The sequence below is a fragment of the Camelus dromedarius genome, chromosome X (genome assembly GCF_036321535.1).
Source record: "Camelus dromedarius isolate mCamDro1 chromosome X, mCamDro1.pat, whole genome shotgun sequence".
In the NCBI taxonomy this organism is placed as follows: domain Eukaryota; kingdom Metazoa; phylum Chordata; class Mammalia; order Artiodactyla; family Camelidae; genus Camelus; species Camelus dromedarius.
In genome coordinates this window covers 60,468,671-60,491,168 of record NC_087472.1, presented here as the reverse complement: position 1 = coordinate 60,491,168, position 22,498 = coordinate 60,468,671, and the positions used below count along the sequence as shown (strand labels likewise).

Below are 22,498 nucleotides of genomic sequence, written 5' to 3'. Positions count from 1 at the left end.
ACTCAGTATTTCTTATTAAAGTGAAAGGAACTGAGGTAGAGAAATGAATAACGGGGTGATTTTTTTAAAATACCATAATATTATTCAGTTCTGATAATCAAGGGCACTCACAGATCTTTGATCACGTTTAATTTCCAATTATTCAATAGTAGAAAGGACAGAAATAGCATGAACAAATAGAATTCCTATATGAGGGAAACTGACTGACAGGTATTTATGGAATCTCTAAGACTATTTTTTAACTCACTGAGCATCACTTACTATGCATTAGGCTCTATGCTAGATATCAGACAAAATAAAGATAAGATATGGTCCTATCCTCAAGGAGATGACAATTTAATAGGGAGCTAAGACAGGTATATAAATAACTAGAATACAATTAGAATACATAAGTACCTAGGTATAAACAGAAGTATTACAAAATCTTAGAGGAAGACCAAGACTCAAAAATTTCCTTAGGGAGCTAAGACGGTCATTAGGATCTAGGCTTTGAAAAAGGTAGGGATACAGGGCAGAGGTAATTCACAATGGAGAAGCATAGAAAAAGTTATACAGGTCATAGTTAAGAAGAGCAGGTATTCCAGTTGAGGACAAACAGTAAACAAGTAGAGGAAATAAAATAGGATTGTTTTATTTACAGACTATGGAGGACCTTAAGTCTAAAGAATTTGGTTTTTATTTACAGGGAGCCAATGAAGATTACTGAGCAAGATATAATAATCAGTTGGAAGGTTATTCCAATAGCCTTAGAAGTAACAAGGGCTTGGACTGGGTGAGGTAAAAATGGAAGAGGAGACAGCTGGTAAAAGTATTGCTGAGGTAGAATTGACCAGATGTGGCACATTACTGAGTATAGGGGAAGAAGAAAGAATCCATGAATCTAAGATATCAGTCTTTCAGCTGATATACCCAAAGACAGTAGAAAAGTGGATGTGGGTTATGAGGGAGATCATAGCTAGAGATATATATTTGGGAATGGAGAGCTGAAGCTAAGAAAACAGTTGGTGGATTACCTAGGGGATAGTGTACAGTAGAAATAAGAGACCAAAGAATAAATTCATTCAACAAATTTTTATTGAAAACTTATCATGTACCAAGCATATTCATGGGATAAAATGGAGAATGAAATAAACATAGTACCTACCTTCACTAAACATTTATTTGGTGAAAAGAGACTAGCCAGTAACATAAATAGAAAAGGAATAGTCAGAGCAATAGGATTAGAGAGTATGTCATAGAAGCCAAAGAGAAAGTTTTCAGAAGGAAAAAGTGGTTAACAGTATTATATTCCTTTGTGATAGAGAGACCAGAGGACAAGAAAGACTGAGAAAAAAATCATTAGAGTTGATGATTAAAAGGTCATTAGTGATATTCAAAAGATCAGCTTATAGAATCATAGATATAAATATCAAGAGAGGAGCAGGTGGTGAAGCCAAAAACTTGGAGTCATTCTTTTCTCTTTTTTCTCTCCTGTCCTACATCTGGTATGTCAGAGAATTCTGTCAGCTTTACTTTTACATTCTATCTAGAATCTGACCACTTCTTAACCATCCACACTTCCTCCACCCTCATCCATGGCACTATCACTTCTCTAGATTATTTCAGTGGCCTCCTAACTGGTCTCCCTGCTTCCACCCTTGCATCCAGCCCAGTCTATTCGACACAGTGGCCGACTAGTTTTATTAAAATGCAAGTCAGATTTCTCACGCCTCTGCCCAAAACCCTCGTCAACTGACTCCCTATCTCACTTAGAGTTAATGACATAAATATTTACAATGAACTACAATGTCTTTCTTCCATGATCTGTTTCCCCACTACTTCCCTGATCACATCTCCTGTTTTCCCTAAAAGTCCCTCTGTTCCAGCCACACTAGTCTCTTTGCTGTTCCTCAAATACCCCATGTATGTGTCTACCTTCAAAGCCTTTGTACTTTGCTCTGTTGGAATGCTCTTTTTTCAGATATCCACATAGTCAGATCTGTCATTTCCTCAGGTCTCTACTAAAAATCTATCTTCTCACTGAGGCCTTCTCTGGCCACTCTATCTAAAATTTCAACACTTCATTCCTCTTCTAAAACACTTAATACCACCCTTTCCTGCTTAGTTTTCTCCTTAGCACTTACCAGTATCTAATATAACAGGAGTCAGCAAACTATTTCCTTTGGGCTATATCCAGCCCACCATCTATCAAGCTAAGAATGGTTTTAGTTTTTTGAAAGGTTGAAAAAAATAATAATATTTTATGACACAAGAAATTTATATGAAATTCAAATTTCAGTGTTCCTAAATATAAAGTTTCATTGGAACAAAGCCATGCCAATTTGTTTACATAAGGTCTATGGCAGCTTTCATGGTACAACAGCAGAATTGAGTAGTTGTAACAGAGACTGTATGGTCTAGAAAACCTATAATATTTACTATCTGGTTCTTTACAGGAAATTTGCTGACCTCTGTAATATACTATAAAATTTACCTTTTTATTGTCTGTCTCTCTTAGTAGACTATAAACTCCATGGGGTAGGGGGTTTTGTCTATTTTGTTCACTACTATATTCCCAATGCCTTGGACAGTACTTAACATGCAGTAGACATGCAGTCAATAAATATTTTTGTATGAAAGAATACTAAAAAAAATATAGGGAGTAATTTTAGGTTAGAAAGTTTGGTGATAAAAGGAAGGACAAACTGTAATTTGGGGAGGGTGACAAGGTTGAAGGAAGGTTTTTGGATAAAGAAGACCTAAAAATAATTGTAGTGACAAGGGAAAGAAACAGTAGAGAAAGACAGATTAAAGAGCTAAGGTTGAGATTTGTAGAAAAGGTCCTCAGAGAAAGTTACTTCTTTCTCAGAGCTAAAGGAGAAGAAGGAATGGGTAAAGAAGAAGGAAGCTGATGAAGTTCATGTCAGTGGCTACAGCTCAGAAAATTACAAGATAAGGTTTTCTGCTATAAGGAAGGGTAAGGCATAGGGGCTTAAGGATAAGAAAACATTTTAGAATCACCAAGGATTGGTGATGGGTGAGGAGTATGACAGAAAGTCAACAAGAGTCAGTTTTATTGACTGCCTATCTGAAAACCATGAAATTTTAGTAGATTCAATAAACAGAGCTTCATAAATTTTCTGAACAGTGCTAAAGTAGCTCAAAGGAAAGAGTGAAAAAAGCAGACAATGAAAATTAACAAGGCTAGGTGGGAATAGCAAAATAGTAAAATACGATGAATTGTTAATTTTTTTCACCTTTCTGTCTTAGTGCATTGTAGAGTATTCCGTACATATGGAGGGTATCAAATCAATGTCTGCTAAGTTTAAGACAGAAGGATGGAATGGAGAAATACACTAACAGTAATCAAACGGCAATCTGGCCTCAGATGATATAATCACACCCTGAGGATACATAGTAGGACCTATCTGGTTTCCTGCTCTCTTCTTCCCCTCTTCACTACTAATACCATTTGAACTCCCAGTTATAGGCTTACTTCTATACTAGGCTCTGGGACCAAACTTGACGGTAGTTAGAGGAGATTCAAGAAGTACTACTTCAAGTCTTGAAAGACTGTATCATCTATTCACTTTGTATTCTTCCAGTAATCTCATTCCAGTCCGGCTCCCTATGCCTGAGCCCTACTCTTAAAAACAGCCTCATGTCCCCGTCACTTTAGGTTTGGAGTTCTACCTTGCTCTTTCTAGTCTATCCACACATACCCCCAGTGACACAAAGATTTGTGCAACAGTCCAAATCTCTGTGATTGAAGACCTGTTCTCTGCTGATATGTTTATGTGATGCCAATTACTTGTGTGCCTCACTTATGGAATATTTCCTTCACTGCCATGATCTTAATCTGCCCATTAGGATACCCTGATGCCAGCATCTTGGATGAGTTGAGGGCAACTTATTCATCACTGTAGCTTCAGAGACTACTACGGTATCTTGTACTGTGTTCTTTCTATCTTGACTAGCTGATTAGATATCCTTCCCTGACCTGTGGATGCACCCATCCTCCCAACTGGCATGTCTAGCTCCAGGTCCAGGTCCTTCCCAACCTCCCAGATTAATATAAATTAAGGAAGTTACAAAAGCTTTGTGATCACCTTCTTTACAGAACCTTAAGTAAGCAGCAGGCAACTATCTTTCTGAAGTAGTTAATGGTATCCTGTGCAGAAATACAATGAATTAGGTAAAAAAAGCTATGTGATAATCTTATTTTCAGGTCTTTAAGCAAATAACAGTCAACTATCTTGCAGAAACACTTAAATGCTAGCCTGTGTAGAAATATGATGAATTAAGTAACATTTCAACCTCTCTTCCAGGACTGTAGATTTATAACATACAAACTAAATGGTAAATATTCTTTTGAAGGAAAATCTGAAGTATCGGGCAAATAAACAACCTTTCAAAGTAAACAAATCCTCAAAGAAAATGTCTAGAATTATAGCCTTTAATCACTTATTTCCCTCTAAACTTGTCATTAAAACTTGAAAAGCAATAAAAAAACCTCTATATTTTATCTGGGTCCATACTTGTCCTTCCTGTTTTTTGTCTTTCCACAAGCCAATACACCCCCCATTATGTGCATACTATACGATACCCAAAGGAAGAAATGCCCCAATTGATTTGGGAAGTATAAATGGCTCTATCCTTAAACAAGTTTTATCTTTTTACATTCTAGAATTTTGCTCCATAAGAAATCAATTGCTGAACATTTTCTAGAGTGGTTAAAAAGGCACGAAATAACCCATGAAATAAAAGACTGATCACTTCATCCAAGTATTTGCTCTCACTGAATGTCTAACAAAAAAATGTGTACCTTAAAATGTAGTCTGCTTCAAAGGACAATGTTGCAGATGGTTAGTAGCAGATAACCTTGTTCAGGAATTTCAATGATATATTACCTTTCAGAACAGGGTGCTAAAAATAAACAGTAAGTAATGGAATGAATAGGCTCCCAAATTCACTCTTCTTTTGGGAAGTCCCACTCATTAATGTTTACACTGTGCAAATCGGGAAAATATCAATTTGACTTTGTCCTGTATGAAGGAACTCTCAGACATCCTAATCTACCAGCCAAGAAGTCACACGACTGTAACCATTTCTCTGCCACTGCATGTGAGAACATTTGCTGCTTTTGAAAAACAGATAAATCAAAGAACCTTCTCAACTTGTTCCAAAAGCAGGTAACAAGAAGCCATGTTCCTCTGCAGCTTGGCCAAGTCCAGATCCATTTGATCAAATGCATAAAATCTCAGAGAACAGTAGTACCAGTGTAGGGCATCAGCATAATCTTGTACCTGAAGTTTAAAAAGAAATAACAAAATCACAGAGATATCTCTACATTTGATCCTAATGTTTCCAAGTCACCTCTAGTACCAAACAAAAAAAATGGCATTGTTTAGGCATTTTTAGGCAACCAAAACACAACATTCTCTCTAGTTGAGTGCTAAGTGCATTTTATTATCAGTTTTGACCAATAGAAGATATAGATAAAGTAGCAATCAATATTCTCTCTTCTTCCCTCACATTAGAAGTTTCATGGAAACCATCAACAAAATTAAAGGCAGTCTATGAAATCCGAGAAAATATTTACAAACCACATATTCAATAGGGGGTTAATAACCAAAATATACAAGTAACTCCTACAACTCAATAGCAAAAACAAAACAAAACAAAACAACAAAACAAAAAACAAAGCCTGATTAAAAAAATGGGCAAAGGGTCTGGACAGATTTTTCCAAAGAAGACAAACAAATAGCTAACAGGTACATGAAAAGGTACTCAACATCACTAATTATCAGGGAAATGCAAATCAAAACCACAATGAAATATAACCTCATATCTATTATAATGACTATCATCAAAAAGACAAGAAATAACAAATAAATGCTAGTGAGGATGTGAAGAAAAGGGAAACTGTACATAGCTGGTGGGAATGTAAACTGGTAGTGCCACTATGGAAAACAGCATGGAGGTTTCTCAATAAATTAAAAACAGAACTATCATACAGTCTAGCAATCCCACTTTTGAGTATATATACTAAGAAAATGAAATCATATGTCAAAGAGATATCTGTACTCCCATGTTCATTGCAGCATTAGTCACAATAGCCAAGGTATGGAAATAACCTAAGTATTGTCGACTAATAAACAGATGAAGAAAACATGGTATATTTATACAATGGAATATTAGCCATAAAAAAAGAAATCCTGCCATTTGCAACAACATAGATGAACATAGAAAACATTAAGCCAAATGAAAATAAGGCAGACAGAAAGACAAATACTGCATGGTATCATTTATATGTAGAATCTGAAGTAAAGAAAGAAAAGAAAAGTCAGACTCATAGAAACAGAGTAGAATGGTGGTTGCCAGGGGCTTGAGGGTAGGGAAATGAGGAGTGTTTGGTAAAAGGGTAAAATTTTCAGTTATAAGATGAAAAAGGTCTGAGGATCTAATGTATACATTTGATATACAGTGTATATGTGGTGACTAGGGTTGATAACACTGGATTGTATAATTGAATTGATAAGACAGCAGAACTTAAATGTTCTCACCAAAAAAAAAAGGTAAATATGTGAGGTAATGGATGTGCTAATAAATAAATCTATTGTTAGAATGTTTTCACAATGTATATGTATATCAAATCAAATCATCACATTGTACAGTTTTAATTATAATTTTGTCAATTATACTTCAATAAAACTGAAAAAAAATTTCACATGTTGGGTGAAGAGTCTGAGAGAGTGGTGAACCACCCCAGAAAACTCAAAATACAATTTAAAAGTTATTAAAACAACAATGATAAAAAATTTAAAAGAGAACTTCCATAATTTACCACGCTAATACAGCTATTTTCATTTTTGTATGTCCCATTTTAACTTTACCCTTTTGTATTTTACTTTATGCTAAATTTTTCAGCGAAGAAGCTATTAGAAAAAATCTGACAGGAATAACCTGGATAACTTTTTTTGAAATAAGAAAATTCAGATTGCTCATGCACACCAAGGTAAGGTAGATGAGTCCCTTGTACCCTATCAAGAAACTTCACATTTTTCAATGAAAAACAGGAGTAATTAGTACCGAAAAGGAGTAAAGTTCACTCCAACTAGAAACAACTGTCGTGAGTAGGTATAACACTGCCTTTGACTATTTAGAATTAAGATTACATTCTTCTCCAGTGCTGGAAGTGGGAGTTAAAAATATCATTTTATAGGACTAGAAAATGAGAGAAAAGAAAAGATTCAATAGGAGAAGGGAATTCTGAAGTAATTTTTCACCTGCTTGTCAGTAAATAAATAAATAAAGACCCTCTAAAATAAAATAAGAATACCACTCTATTTTGCAGCACCTTAAGGTATAAAACAAGATATTCCAGAGGGATTAGGTATATAGCTCAGTGGCAGAGCACATGTTTAGTATGCACAAGGTCCTGAGTTCAATCCCCAGTACCTCCATTAAAAAAAAATAAGTAAAACAAGGTGTTTTGATATACGTACACACTGTGAAATGACAACCACAATCAATTAACATATCCCATCCTTCTGCAATGTCTAATCTGATATTATCTAATATATTTTTCTAATATGTAGTATATACTACCTAATATCTTTTTCATCCTAGATATACTTTTCATCTCTAGAAGTTTGATTTGGGTCTTTTATATCTTCCATGCCTCTAACTTTTTGAACATATGGAATACAATTATAAGAGCTATTTTAATGTCCTCTGTTAATGTTAACTCCTATGTCAGTGTCAATTGTTGCGTCTTCTCTTCATTACAGGTTGTGTTTTCCTGCCTCTTTGTATGCTTGGTAATTTATTACTGGATGCCAGATATTGTGAACTCTACTTTGTTGGGGGCTGGATAGTTTTGCATTCTGATGAATATTCTTGATCTCTACCTTGGCAAGCAATTAAATTCCCTAAAATCAATTTGACCCTTTCAGGTCATACTTTTATGATTTTTCAGGTAGGTCTGGAACAGTGCTCAGTTTAGGGCTAATTATTCCACACCACTGAGACAAGACACTTTTGAGTTCTCTACTTAATGCCCCATGAATTAGAAGTTTTCCCGTCTGGCTGGTATGAACAGGCTCTATTTCTAGACCAGTGTGAGTACCAGACAGTGTTTCCTCTAGTATTTTTATATAGTTATTCCCCTGGCTTTAGGTATTTTCTTCTCATATTGTCCTGATTAGTACTCTGCTAAACACTGGAGGACTCTCTGATTGCTTGGGTTCTCTTTCTGTGCTGTGTTCTCTCTGATACTCTGCCCTATGGACTCTAGCTACCTAAGTCTTCCCGGACTCTCATCTCCATCTCTTCAAATTAGGAAGACTGCTAGGATCTACTGCAGTTTCTATTCCTATGCTACAGCCTGGAAATTCAAGGCAGTAGCATAGGAATAGAAACTGCAGTGCTCACCTTGTTTATTTCCTGTCTCTCAGAGATCACTCTTCATTGCCTGACGTCCAGTGTCTTTGAAACCATTTTTTCAAGTATTTTGTCTTGTTTTTTTTTGGGGGGGGAGCAAGGTGTTGTTCAGGCAAAGACATAAACCTAGTCTCTGTTACACCTTTGTTGGAAGTGGAAATCCATTACAACTTTTTTTTTTTTTAAACAGTACATTTGAAGTGATTGGATTATGAAAGACTATTCTTACTTAAAAAAAACTTATCTATAGTTTCAAATCTTTCTACAGTAAATCTGGATTGTTTTGTAAAGAGAAAAAAGTATTACACATTTTTGCATTTTTTACTGCATGACAACTTTTTTAAAAAGCTTTTTTTAAAGAGCAATGTTAAGTTCACAGCAAAATTGAGAGTAATGTACAGAGATTTGCTATGTACCCCCTGCCCAACACATCCCCCATTATCAATATCCTCCACCAGAGTGGTACATTTGTTACAACTGATCAACTTACATTAGGGTTCACTCTTGGTGTTGTATATTCTATGGATTTATACAAATGTATAATGATATGTATCCATCATTACAGTATCATTCAAAGTTTTTTCACTGCCCTAAAAATCCTCTGTGTTTCATATGACAGTTTTTTAAGGAAACAAAACCCCTCTGACTTTCTCTTTCCTCATGTTAAAATAAATTACTTCCCTATATCTTAAGATCAGTGATGTCATTTTCCTACACTGAAAGCTCCCAATGGGGATGAATCACACCTTAGTATTTTAAAATAATTTTTGTCCAATGTACATTATGAATATTTTATAAATAGATAGTTCCTAAGCAGAAAGAGATCATTAAAATACTTGATGCTCTATGGTTTTTATAGTGAACATACTGCTTCATTTGTTGGGGTAAAGAAAGAACATAAAGAATGTAAACAGATTATTCTCAAACCTCAAAACTTTCAGCAGCTTTTTTCCACAGAATGTTGTGTAAACAGGGTACTAATTCTGTTGTCAGTTGACTTCCTGTTTGGTGATCTGGAAAAAAAATTAAGTGCAAAAAACAAGAATCAAGACCTATTACATTAAATAAACAGTGCTAAATATATTCAGAACCTATAATCTTTAAGTAACGGCTACAAATACAATCACATTCAGACAGGTTTTCATCATCAATTTTAGAGTTACTAGCAAAAGTGATTATATAATACAATTAGAGTTTGCTAGAGTCACTGTAATTCGCCCATCATCTGTAATAGTTTTACAGCCTAGTCTCTTTTCAATGTATTTTCCATGTTCCAAATTTGATCATCATCTGGTGTCTTAATGTCATTGTGAATGAACAGACAGCAATGTTAGAAATCATTAATAAGAAATGTTTACACTATTATGTACTAACTAGATCAGATCAAGTTCACAAGAAAGGCCAATTATACCTTAAAGCCTTTGTAAAACACTTTAAGACCACGTTTACACATAAACTCTGTTACTTTAATTGTAACTTGTGTCTGATTGTTTCTGGTCTAGACATTTACAGGGTTTAAATGCATTAGCACACACTAAGGTAAAGTTTAAACTACAATAGAATTCTATACCCCCTTCACTTCCATCACTTTGGCTCTATCTATTTCCACAAAAGTCTTGATTAGAACCCTGAGAGTCTCTGACCCCTCAGCCCAGTCAGCAGACATAGTTTGTTCCATGACTTAGTTAAAAATACATGAGAGTAAGTAGTACATAAAGTATCTACTTAAAATATTATAACAATTTGAAGGCATAAGTGTATAATTAGATATCATAATAAAACTTTGGCTAATGGTAATCTTAGAAAATTAGTTATTCTGCATAACCAAATTTTTAAGTTACTTGGTAGTTTATTTTCATTAAACATAAAATATTGTTTTTTATTTTAAAAAGTCTAAATCATTTAAAGTTCTTAATTTTTCTAAAAATTATGTTTTATGAATTATATTTTTCTAAACATACTTTCTAGCTTTCTGAAGCACAATTTAACTTTTGTTTGACTATTCAATGTCAACGCTAACAACTACTGTACTCTATTTTACTGTTAATACATCACAGTGATGCCTTCAGTAATTATTAAATAGTACAGATTATTATATTTTTTTACATATTTGGAACTGTTGTATACAATTTGTAAGGTTTTTTCCCTCCCACGTGAACAGGTTATCTGTATATTTCCCTGTAGACCCTTCTTCCCTTTATAATATGCTACTATTAAAATGCTGAGGGTTGGAAAATCAGATAATCAAGCTTATCAACATTGGGTCTAAAAATAACTGGATTCTTAGGATATGGAGGAAGGGTGTCATCACTAAAACACAGTTCATACAATCTGAAGTTCAAAAGACTCTTAGAGATTATCTAGTCAAAAGATTTCCTTTTTAAAAAATCAATGAATTTGTTTTTTATAAAAACATGATACATAATTATAAAAATTCAAGCAATCTAGAAAAATACAAAGAAAGCAACAAATCACCTAAACTGCCACCAGAACAAATTCCATTGTTAACATTTGGTGACTATCATTTCAATTATACTTTTATATATGTGTAGAATTGGAAGGACAGATGGGGGCGAGTATTTTCTAAGAAAGGGACTATACTATCTGTGTTCTTCAGGGTATAGGGTTCTACAGAGAGGTGGGGGGTTAGTGGAATGCTGAGATTTGGCTTTACATCTCTGCTTCAACCAGAGCCATTCTAGTCTATTTTATTTGGGTCAGGGTTCATGTAAGATCGCATCAAAAAGGATGCTGCTGCTTTTGAAGTTAAGAAGTTAAAAACTAGGAATGTAGCTCTCAACCTTCATTTTATAGTTGGAAAAAATAAAGATCCAGATATATTATTAACTTGCCTGAATGTATACAGTTAATTTGAGATCAAACTGAAACATGAAATTATGTTTCTAACCTCACAATTTTCCATTACACATAAGCTTTTAGCTCAGAAGTTTGTCTGTTTTTGTTGCTCTATTTTTATTTTTGCTTAGTTTTCATTCTAGCTTGCCAATTACGTGGAATCTGGACAGGTGAAGTATTACAGCTAAAGGGTATTAGGAGAAAAAAAGGAAGTAAGAAAAAGGAAAAATCTGTTGGCCTGAGGATCTACTACTGTTCTGACATCTATCTGAGAATTACATGCATATTAACATCTTTCTAAAATACTTGTAGAAATCCTACTAACCTATAATGATTTTTTCAATCTTCTCCTTGGCAAGCAATTCTTCCTTCTTCTGTAAAAGCATGTGAATGTGGAGCAATTGAGCTTTTCCAATATTTTCAGATGACTTAAAATGTTCACAGATAATCTTCAGGAAACGAAACCCAACAGATTCTCTGTTCAATGAGACAAAATTTAAAGTGGTGTGAATAGAATAGCTGTTTTTTTTTAATTAATGAGAAGTTTGAGTATGAGCAAAACAGGCAAGATAAAACTGTATCTGAGCTTAGGTAATATCAATACATGTCTAAATAAGTCTATTTGTAAACAATAAATAATTTAATTCAATTTCTGTTTAATTTATTCAGCCACAAACATTTTCTTTCTATGAACACCTACAGTCAGACAATCATCTCTCTACTAATAACTAATTTATTCTTTTTTTCCAAAACAGTTGCCAATTTATAAAAATCAGAACATGAAATCCAGTGAAGATACACGAACTGACATTAGAAATTTACCAGTCCCTTGTCATGAGAACTTTTACGATCTACTCTCTTAGCAACTTTCAAATATACCATACAGCACTGTTTACTATAGTCATCATGTTGTACATTACATTCCCAGTATTTATTTATTTTGTAACTGGAAGTTTGTATTTTTGATCACCTTCTCAAGTCATTATCCTGTACAGCTCAAACGTATACAGTGCTGAATGTCAATTACATCTCAGTGGAACGGAAATAATAAAAAGAAATTTACCAGTTCCCTCTGCCAACAACTCCTTTTAAAAATTTATTTATCCTTCAGTATATAAATAATACACCAGTAGATTATGACTATTGCAAATACAAACAGTTCACGAATCGGAACTTAATATTGTTAAGATGTCAATGTTCCCAAAGTAATCTACAGATTCAATATAATCCTTATAAATATACCAATGATATTTTTTTTCAGAAATGGAAAACTCTATTCTAAAATTCATATGGAATCTAAAGGCACCCTGAAGAGCCAAAACAATCCTGAAACAGAAGAACAAAGCTAGAGGACTCATACTTCCTAATTTCCTATTTTATTGCAAAGGTACAGTAGTCAAAACTGTTGTACTGGTATAAAGACAGACATATACACCACCAATGGAATAGAATAGAGAGCCCAGAAATAAATTCTCACATATATGGTCAAATGATTTTCAAGAAGGGTTCCCAGATCATTCAATGGGGGGAAAACCATCTTTTCAACAAATGGTGCTAAGACAACTGGATATCCGCATGCAAAAGAATAAAATTGGAACTTTACCTTAGACCATACACAAAAATGAACTCAAAATGGATCAAAGACCTAATGGAAGATCTAAAATATAAAGCTCTTTGAAGAAAATACAGGGTAAAATCTTGACAACACTGTACTTGGCAATTATTTCTTTGATAATCAGCAAAAGCACATGTAACAAAAGTAAAAATAAATTGGACTACATCAACCTTTTTAAAATTTTGTGTATCAAAGAAAACAATCAAAAGAGTAAAAAGGCAAACTATGTAATGGGAGAAAATATTTGCAAATCATGTATCTGATACAAGGTTAATATCCAGAATGCACATAAAACTCAACAACAAAAAAATCAAACTTGACTTAAAAATGGGCACAGGACTTGAACAGACAATTCTCCAAAGAAGATATACAAATGACAACAGTCACATGAAAAGATACCTGACATCACTAATCATTAGGGAAATGCAAAACAACACCATAATGACATACTATCTCATACCCATTAGGATGGCTACTATAAAAAAAAAATAACAAGTGTTGATGGGGATGCGGAAAAATTAGAAATCTTGTGCACTGTTGGTGGGAATGTAAAATGGTGTAGCCACTATGGAAAACAGTATGGAGATTCCTTTAAAAAATTAAAAACAGAATTTCCTCCACAGAAGAAACCTTGGTTGAGGCTGTTACAAGAGTCTAAATCCCTTTATAAGAAAAAAAGAAAAAGAAAAGAAAAAACTGTGAAATCCACAAAGTCTCATAAAAAATCAAATATTTTGGGGGGATAGGCACAGGTGAGTCCATTCAAATAAATGGCTACAATTGTCAAAAAAAAAAACCCATAAAATTTCCTTATGATCCACTAATTCTACTGCTGGATATATAGCCAAAGAATTGAAAGCAGAGTCTTAAAGAGATATCTGCATACCCATGTTCATAGCAGCATTATTCACAATAGCCAAAAGGTGGAAGCAATGCAAGTCTTCACCAATGAATGAATGGATAAACAAAATATAGTACATATATAGAGTGGAATATTATTCAGCTTTAAACGGAGGAAATTCTGACATAAACTACAACATGGATGAACCTTGAGGACATGATTCCACTAATATGAGGTACCTAGAGTAATCAGATTCATGGAGACAGAAAGTAGAATGGTGTAAGCCAGGGACTGGGAAAGAGGGGGATAGGGATGTGCTGCTTAATGGTTACAGAGCTTCAGTTTTGCAAGATGAAAAGAGCTCTAGAGACTGATGAATATACTTAACACTATGAACGTTAACTGTTAACACACTTAACAATGTGAATGTACTTAACACTAATGAACTTATACTTTAAAATGGTTAAAATGATATATTTTATGCTATGTGTATTTTACCACAATTAAAAACTTAAAATTTTTTAAAGTAAAAAATGAAAATAATAAACATAAAGCTGACATTGCCTTGGACTTCTACCTTTTCCCAGTCACCTTCTCACAGGTAAACACTTCTATGTATGGTAAGTATCCTTTTCATTCTTTTCTTGATGCATTTATATACATGTATATACCTATAGGAACATAGTTTTAAAATATATAACTGACATATTATGTATACTTTGCTTCTTTATATCTCAATAATATGTCATAGAGATCATTATATACAGATTTACCCTATTCTTTTAAACTGCTACATAGTTATTTTATAATATAGAGATACTTTACTTTTCTTATGTATTCCTCTATTAATAATATTCAGGATGCTTTCAGAGTTTTATTATCACAAACAATATTCCAGCAAATATCTTTGTAATCATGTGAAGTACCACATATAAATACCAAGGAGTAAAACTGCTGAGTATGAGCACTTTATACTTGATCCTGTCAATTTGTCCCCCAAAAGAGTGGGTGCTGGAGAAGCTGGCAACCTGGAAAAACCAATGGGTGCATATAAAAATTTAAATTCCCATCAGCAACACTTTCTTTAAACATTTTTTTATTGATTTATAATCATTTTGCAATGTTGCATCAAATTCTAGTGTTCAGCACAGTTTTTTAGTCATACATGGACATATACACACTCATTATCACATTTTTTCCTCTGTGATTCCCTGTGCTATACAGTATAAATCTTGTTTATCTATTCTACAATTTTGAAATCCCAGTCTATCCCTTCGCACCCTCTACCCCCCTGGCAACCACAAGTCTGTATTCTATGTCTATGAGTCTATTTCTGTCCTGTATTTACACTTTGTTTTTTTGTTTGTTTGTTTGTTTGTTTTTGTTTTTGTTTTTTAGATTCCACATATGAGCGATCTCATATAGTATTTTTCTTTCTCCTTCTGGCTTACTTCACTTAGAATGACATTCTCCAGGGGCATCCATGTTGCTGCAAATGGCGTTATGTTGTCGGTTTTTATGGCTGAGTAGTATTCCATTGTATAAATATACCACTTCTTTATCCAGTCACCTGTTGATGGACATTTAGGCTGTTTCCATGTTTTGGCTATTGTAAATAGTCCTGCTATGAACATTGGGGTGCAGGTGTCATCCTGAAGTAGGGTTCCTTCTGGATATAAGCCCAGGAGCGGGATTCCTGGGTCATATGGTAAGTCTATTCCTAGTCTTTTGAGGAATCTCCATACTGTTTTCCACATGGCTGCACCAAACTGCATTCCCACCAGCAGTGTAGGAGGGTTCCCCTTTCCCCACAGCCTCTCCAGCATTTGTCATTTGTGGATTTTTGAATGATGGCCATTCTGACTGGTGTGAGGTGATACCTCATTGTAGTTTTGATTTGCGTTTCTCTGATAATTAGTTTTATGGAGCATTTTTTCATGTGCCTTTTGATCATTTGTATTTCTTCCTTCGAGAATTGCTTGTTTAGGTCTTCTGCCCATTTTTGGATTGGGTTGTTTGTTTATTTTTTTCTTATTGAGTCGTATGAGCTGCTTATATATTCTGGAGATCAAGCCTTTGTTGGTTTCATTTGCAAAAATTTTCTCCCATTCCGAAGGTTGTCTTTTTGTTTTACTTATGGTTTCCTTTGCTGTGCAGAAGCTTGTAAGTTTCATTAGGTCCCATTTGTTTATTCTTGCTTTTATTTCTTCTAGGAGAAAATTTTTGAAATGTATGTCAGATAATGTTTTGCCTATGTTTTCCTCTAGGAGGTTTATTGTATCTTGTCTTATGTTTAAGTCTTTGATCCATTTTGAGTTGATATTTGTATATGGTGTAAGGGAGTGTTCTAGCTTCATTGATTTACATGCTGCTGTCCAGTTTTCCCAATGCCATTTTCTGAAGAGACTGTCTTTATTCCATTGTATATTCTTGCCTCCTTTGTCAAAGATGAGTTGACCAAAAGTTTGTGAGTTCATTTCTGGGCTCTCTATTCTGTTACATTGGTCTATATGTCTGTTTTTGTGCCAATACCATGCTGTCTTGATGACTGTAGCTCTTTAGTATTGTCTGAAGTCTGGGAGAGTTATTCCTCCAGCCTCTTTCTCTTCAGTAATGCTTTGGCAATTCTAGGTCTTTGACGGTTCCATATGAATTTTATTATGATTTTTTCTAGTTCTGTGAAATATGTCCTGGGTAATTGGATAGGGATTGCATTAAATCTGTAGATTGACTTGGGTAGTGTGACCACTTTAACAATATTGATTCTTCCAATCCAAGAGCATGGGATATCTTTCCATTTTTGGAAGTCTTCTTTAATTTCCTTCATCAGTGGTTTATAGTTTTCTGTGTATAATTCTTTCACCTCCTTGGTTAGATTTATTCCCAGATATTTTATTACTTTGGGTGCTATTTTAAAGGGGATTTTTTCTTTACTTTCTTTTTCTGTTGATTTATCGTTAGTGTAGAGAAATGCAACTGATTTTTGAACGTTAATTTTGTAACCTGCTACCTTGCTGAATTTTTCAATCAGATCTAGTAGTTTTTGTGTGGACCTTTTAGGGTTTTCTATATATAGTAACATGTCGTCGGCATATAGTGACACTTTTACCTCTTTTTTTCCAATTTGGATCCCTTTTATTTCTCTCTCTTGCCTGATTGCTGTGGCTAGGACTTCCAGGACTATGTTGAATAGGAGTGGTGATAGTGGGCATCCTTGTCTTGTCCCAGATTTTAGTGGGAAGCTTTTGAGTTTTTCACCGTTGAGTACTATGCTGGCTGTAGGTTTGTCATATATAGCTTTTATTATGTTGAGATATGTTCCCTCTATACCCACTTTGGTGAGAGTTTTTATCATAAATGGGTGTTGAATTTTATCAAATGATATAATGAAACTTCAGTTTTTACCAATTTAATGCCTAGTCAACCATCTTGAATCAGAAGCCTTTGCATGATGTTCTGCTTAATTTTTAGATGTTTACCATCCCTTCTCTCCTAGTATTCTCTTTCATCACTTAAAAAAAGATGAAAAAAAACCCTGACCCAAATATCAGAAGAACACTAGATAGACATAAAATAATTTAATAATTTATCATGCAGAAATCTATAAGACTGAAAACACAACTATCAAGTTTGAAATGGCCTTTTCTGTTATTGATTCTGGGAAAAAAATAATAAAAAAATAACAAAACTATTCTGCCTATGTGGAGCCCAAATTTTCTTCTAATATTACAGAGGTGAAATATTTAGTGGCATATGAGACACTGCTATGGCAAAGAAGACAATGTTTTCTCTGCTTTCAGGAGACATTTTCATACCAGCATAAGAAGAGTCAGTAATGAAAATATAAATATTAATTGAGTCTATGTTCTGTTGCAGCTACTATGCCAAGCAACTTATACATATTATCTATTTAATTTTTATAATAACACCACAAAGTATGTTACATTATACTTAATGTAGTTAAGGCTTAGAAATGCCATAAAACACATAAAACAGACTCAAGGTTATATAATCAAAATTCTGACTCAGTATTTGAACCCAGGTCTGTCTCAGTTGACCTCAGAGATTTTCCCATTGTACTCCACTGACTTCTTTTGAAAATAATATTCAGGGTCACAACAATAACAATGGTGACAGATGTGATTCAAAGGGAAATGGTTTAACTCCCACATTGTTTTCATTAATTCAAGTTACTATAAAATTATTTCTAATCAATTCCTCTTCCATCTATGAGAGCTCTATACAAATGCTAAAAAGAAATGGACAAAATAAATACTGATAACTAGGATCTAATACAATTATATGAATTGCCACCAGGAATATGCCACTATCTTTCCTTTCCCTATACTTTCATATTTGGAGATACACTGTTAGCAAGAGAGGAAGAATGGAAAAAAAGGATATACAGAACTCTCAGAAAACAATTTTTTAAATGGCAATAGGAAGTCCTTATCCATAAATAATTATTTTAAATGTAAATGAATTAAATTCTCCAATTAAAAGACACAGAATGACTGAATGGAATTAAAAAAAAAAAAGAGATCAACAAAGCCCATAAAGAAAGAAAAAGAAGGACACTATATAATGATAAAGGGATCAAGACAAGAGGAGAGTATTACATTCTTAACTTACATGCACCCAATATATAGGTACCTAAATATAGAAAACAATTATTAACAGACATGAAAGGAGAAACTGACAGAAATACAATTATAGTAGGAGATTTTAATACATCATCTCTGACATCAACAAATAGATCTTCCAGACAGAAAATCAGTAAGGCAACAGAGATCCTAAATTAAACAATAGAACAGTGTGACTTTATATATATATATATAAACAGAATACATGTTCTTTTCAAATGTGCACAGAACATTCTCAAGGACAGACCACAAACTAGGACACAAAACATGTCTCAACAAATTTAAGAAGATAGAAATTATTTCAAGCATCTTTTCTGACTACAATGGTATGAAATTAGAAATAAACCACAGAGGGGGGAAAAAGGGGGAAAAACTGACCACATGCAGAATAAACAACATGCTACTAAAAAAACCAATGAGTGTTCTTGGATTGGAAGAATTAATATTGTTAAAATGGCCATACTGTCAAGGCAAAATACAGATTGAATGCAGTCCCTATCAAATTACCAATGACATTCTTCACAGAGCTAGAACAAAAAAAGTTAAAATTTGTATGGAAACACAAAAGACCCCGTATAGTGAAAACAATCTTGAAAAAGAACAGAGCTGGGAGAATCATGCACCCTGACTCCAGACTATGCTACAAAGCTAAAGTAATCAAAACAGTATGGTACTGGCACAAAAACAGACACAGATCAATGGAACAAGACAGAAAGTCCAGAAATAAACCCATGTACTTATGGTCAATTAATCTACAACAAAGGATGCAAGAATATACAATGGAGAAAAGACAGTCTCTTCAATAAGTGGTCCTGGGAAAACTGGACAGCTACCTGTAAAAGACTGAAATTAGAACATTCTCTAATACCATATACAAAAATAAACTCAAAATGGATTAAAGACTTAAATATAACACCAGATACTATAAAACTCCTATAGGAAAACACAGGCAGAACACTCTTGGACATAAATTACAGCAATATATTTTTTGAACCAGCTCCTGGAGTAATGGAAATAAAAGCAAAAATAAACAAATGGGATCTAATTAATGTTAAAAGCCTTTGCACAGCTAAGGATACCATCAACAAAACAAAAAGAGAACCTACAGAATGGGAGAAAATATTTGCAAATGATGTGACCAACAAAGGACTAATTTTCAAAATATACAAACAGCTCATATACCTTAATATCAAAAAATAAGCAACTCAATACAAAAATGGGCAGAAGACTTAAACAAGCAATTTGCCAACGAAGACATACAAATGGCCAACAGGCACATGAAAAAATGCTCAGCATCACTAACTGTCAGAGAAATGCAGATCAAAACTCACACCAGCCAGAATGGCCATCATTAAAAAGTCTACAAACGATAAACGCTGGATTGGGTGTGGAGAAAAGGGAATCTTCCTACACTGTTGGTGGGAGTGCACTTTGGTGTGGCCACTATGGAGGACAGTATGGAGGTTCCTTAAAAAACAAAAAATAAACTTACCATGTGATCCAGCAATCCCACTCCTGGGCATATACCCAGAGAAAAATATAATTCAAAAAGACACATGCACCCCAATGTTCATAGCAGCACTATTTACAATAGCCAAGACATGGAAACAACACAAATGTCTATCAACAGATGACTGGATAAAGAAGATGTGGTATATATGTACAATGGAATACTACTCAGCCATAAAAAAGAATAAAATAATGTCATTTGCAGCAACATGGATGGAACTGGAAATAGTCATTCTCAGTGAAGTGGGCTGGAATGAGAAAGAAGAATGCCATATGGTATCACTTATATGTGGAATCTAAAAAAAAAGGACACAAATGAACTACTTATTATTTATAACTTAGATAAATGATTTCTTGAGTATGTGTAAGCAAGTTTGACTGTCCTTTATGATTGGAGTACTGTACTCTGTTGATTCTTATTTTGTGGTTGGCTTTACTCCTTTGATAATTATGTAAGTTTAAAAAGCTAGAGCTCTAAACTGTTCTTAGAAACAATGACCAGTACATACATGTAAGCTAAAAAAAATTTGCAGTATATTGAATATATGTGTTTACATGCAGTATATTGTGTATATGTAGTGCAATTGTAACAATCCTACCTAATAAAACTGAAAAATGAAAAAGAAACCAATGCGCCAAATGATGAAATCAAAGAGGATATCAGAAAATACCTTGAGACAAACAGTAATAAAAACATAACCTTACAAAACCTATGGGATGTAGCAAAAGCAATTCTAAGAAGGAATTTCATAGTGATACCGGTCTTCCTCAAGAAACAAGAAAAATCTCAAATAAACAATCTAACCTAACACCTAAAAGAACTAGAAAAAGAACAAACAAAATACAAAGTCAGCAGAAGGAAGGAAATAGTAAAGATCAGAGAGGAAATAAATAAAATAGAGATGAAAGAAATAATAGAAAAGATCAATAAAACCAAGAGCTGATATTTTGAAAAGATAAACAAAATAGACAAACCTCTAGCCAGGATCACCCAGAAGAAACGAGAGAGGATGAAAATAAGCAAAATATGAAATGAAAGAGGAGAAATAACAATCCTTATCTCAGAAATACACAAAAAAGAAAACCCTAAGAAAATACTATGAAGTTATATGCCAACAAATTGGACAATCTAGAAGAAATAAACACATTCCTAGAAACATACAGCTTGCCAAAGCTGAGTCAAGAAGAAACATAATTTGAGCAGGCCAATCAGTAGAAGCAAAATATAATCTGCAATTTAAAAACTCCCTGAAAACAAAAGTCCAGGACTAGATGGCTTCACTGGAGAATTCTACCAAACACATAAAGAAGAATTATACAAATCCTTTTCAAATTATTCCAAAAGACTGAAGAGGAGGGAAGATTCCCACATTCATTCTATGAAGCCACCATAACCCTGATGCTAAAATCAAACTAACAAATACGTGGAAATTAAATAACACATTCCTAAAAACCAAAGGATCAAAGAAGAAATCGAAAAGGAAATAAAAATATACATCTTGAGACAAACACGATATACCACAACTATTTTCAAACACAATTTAGCACAACATATGGAATGCACAAAAGCAGATAAGAGGGAAGCATATACATCAAGAAAAAAGAAATGATCTCAAATAAGCAACCTAACCTTACATGATAAGGAACTAAAAAATAAAAAAAAATACTAAGCTCAAAGTTAGCAGAAGAAAGGAAATAATGAAGATTAGACTAGAAATAGATGAACTAGAGAATGGGAAAAAATAAACAAACCTTTAGCTAGACTAACCAAGAAAAAGAGAGGAACCAAGTAAAATTATGCATGAAAGAGATAATAAACATTACAACTGATACCACAGTTTATTTCTATTTGTTAATATTTTGTTAAGGATCTTTGCATCTGTATTCATGAGGGATATTGGTCTTTAGTTTTCTTATTTTGTACTGGTTTTGTCTGATTTTGTTACTGTCTTGGTAACATTAGTTGGGAAGTGTTCACTCAATATATTCAAAGTAACATCATGACCAAGTGAGATTTATTTCAGGGGTTCACGGAAGATTCAATATTTGAAAAATAATCATTGCAATTCACCAATATTAACAGACTAAAGAAGAAAGGTCATGTGATTATATCAACTGATACAGAAACAGTATTTGACAAAACTCAACACCAATTCATAATTTAAAAAAAAAAACCTCACAAAGGTGAGATTAGAGGACCACCTTCTCAACTTGATGAAGAACATCTACAACAAATCTACAGCTATGCTTATACTTAAAAATCTACCCAACAACAGCAGAATACACCTACTCAAGTGCACATTGAACATTCACTAAAATAGATTATATTCTGGGCTATAACACAAGTCTTATAACACAAATTAAAAAAAACTCAAATTATATGAAGTACATTCTCTGAGCACATGGAATTAAATTAGAAATCAATAACAGAAAGAGCTTTGGAAAAATGCCCAAATATTTAGAAAATAAATAACACATTTCTAAATAACCCATGGGCTAAATAAGAAAATCAAAAAGGGAAATTTGAATGTATTTTGAAATGAATAAAAATGAAAATAACATTTAAAATTTGTGGGATGCTACTAAAGTGATACTTCATGGAAGATTAAT

General features: G+C 33.6%; 1 protein-coding gene across 1 annotated transcript in view; it reads right to left on the bottom strand.

The window, feature by feature from the left end:
- Positions 1–22,498, bottom strand: part of TEX11 (testis expressed 11) — a 283,928-nt gene that overhangs the window by 104,903 nt on the left and 156,527 nt on the right. The window contains exons 15-17 of the mRNA XM_064483187.1: positions 11,606–11,757; positions 9,352–9,437; positions 5,148–5,285 (exon numbers count right to left, since the gene is read on the bottom strand). Coding sequence (XP_064339257.1) covers positions 5,148–5,285; positions 9,352–9,437; positions 11,606–11,757 — 376 coding nt within the window. The remainder of the gene's footprint in view (positions 1–5,147; positions 5,286–9,351; positions 9,438–11,605; positions 11,758–22,498) is intronic.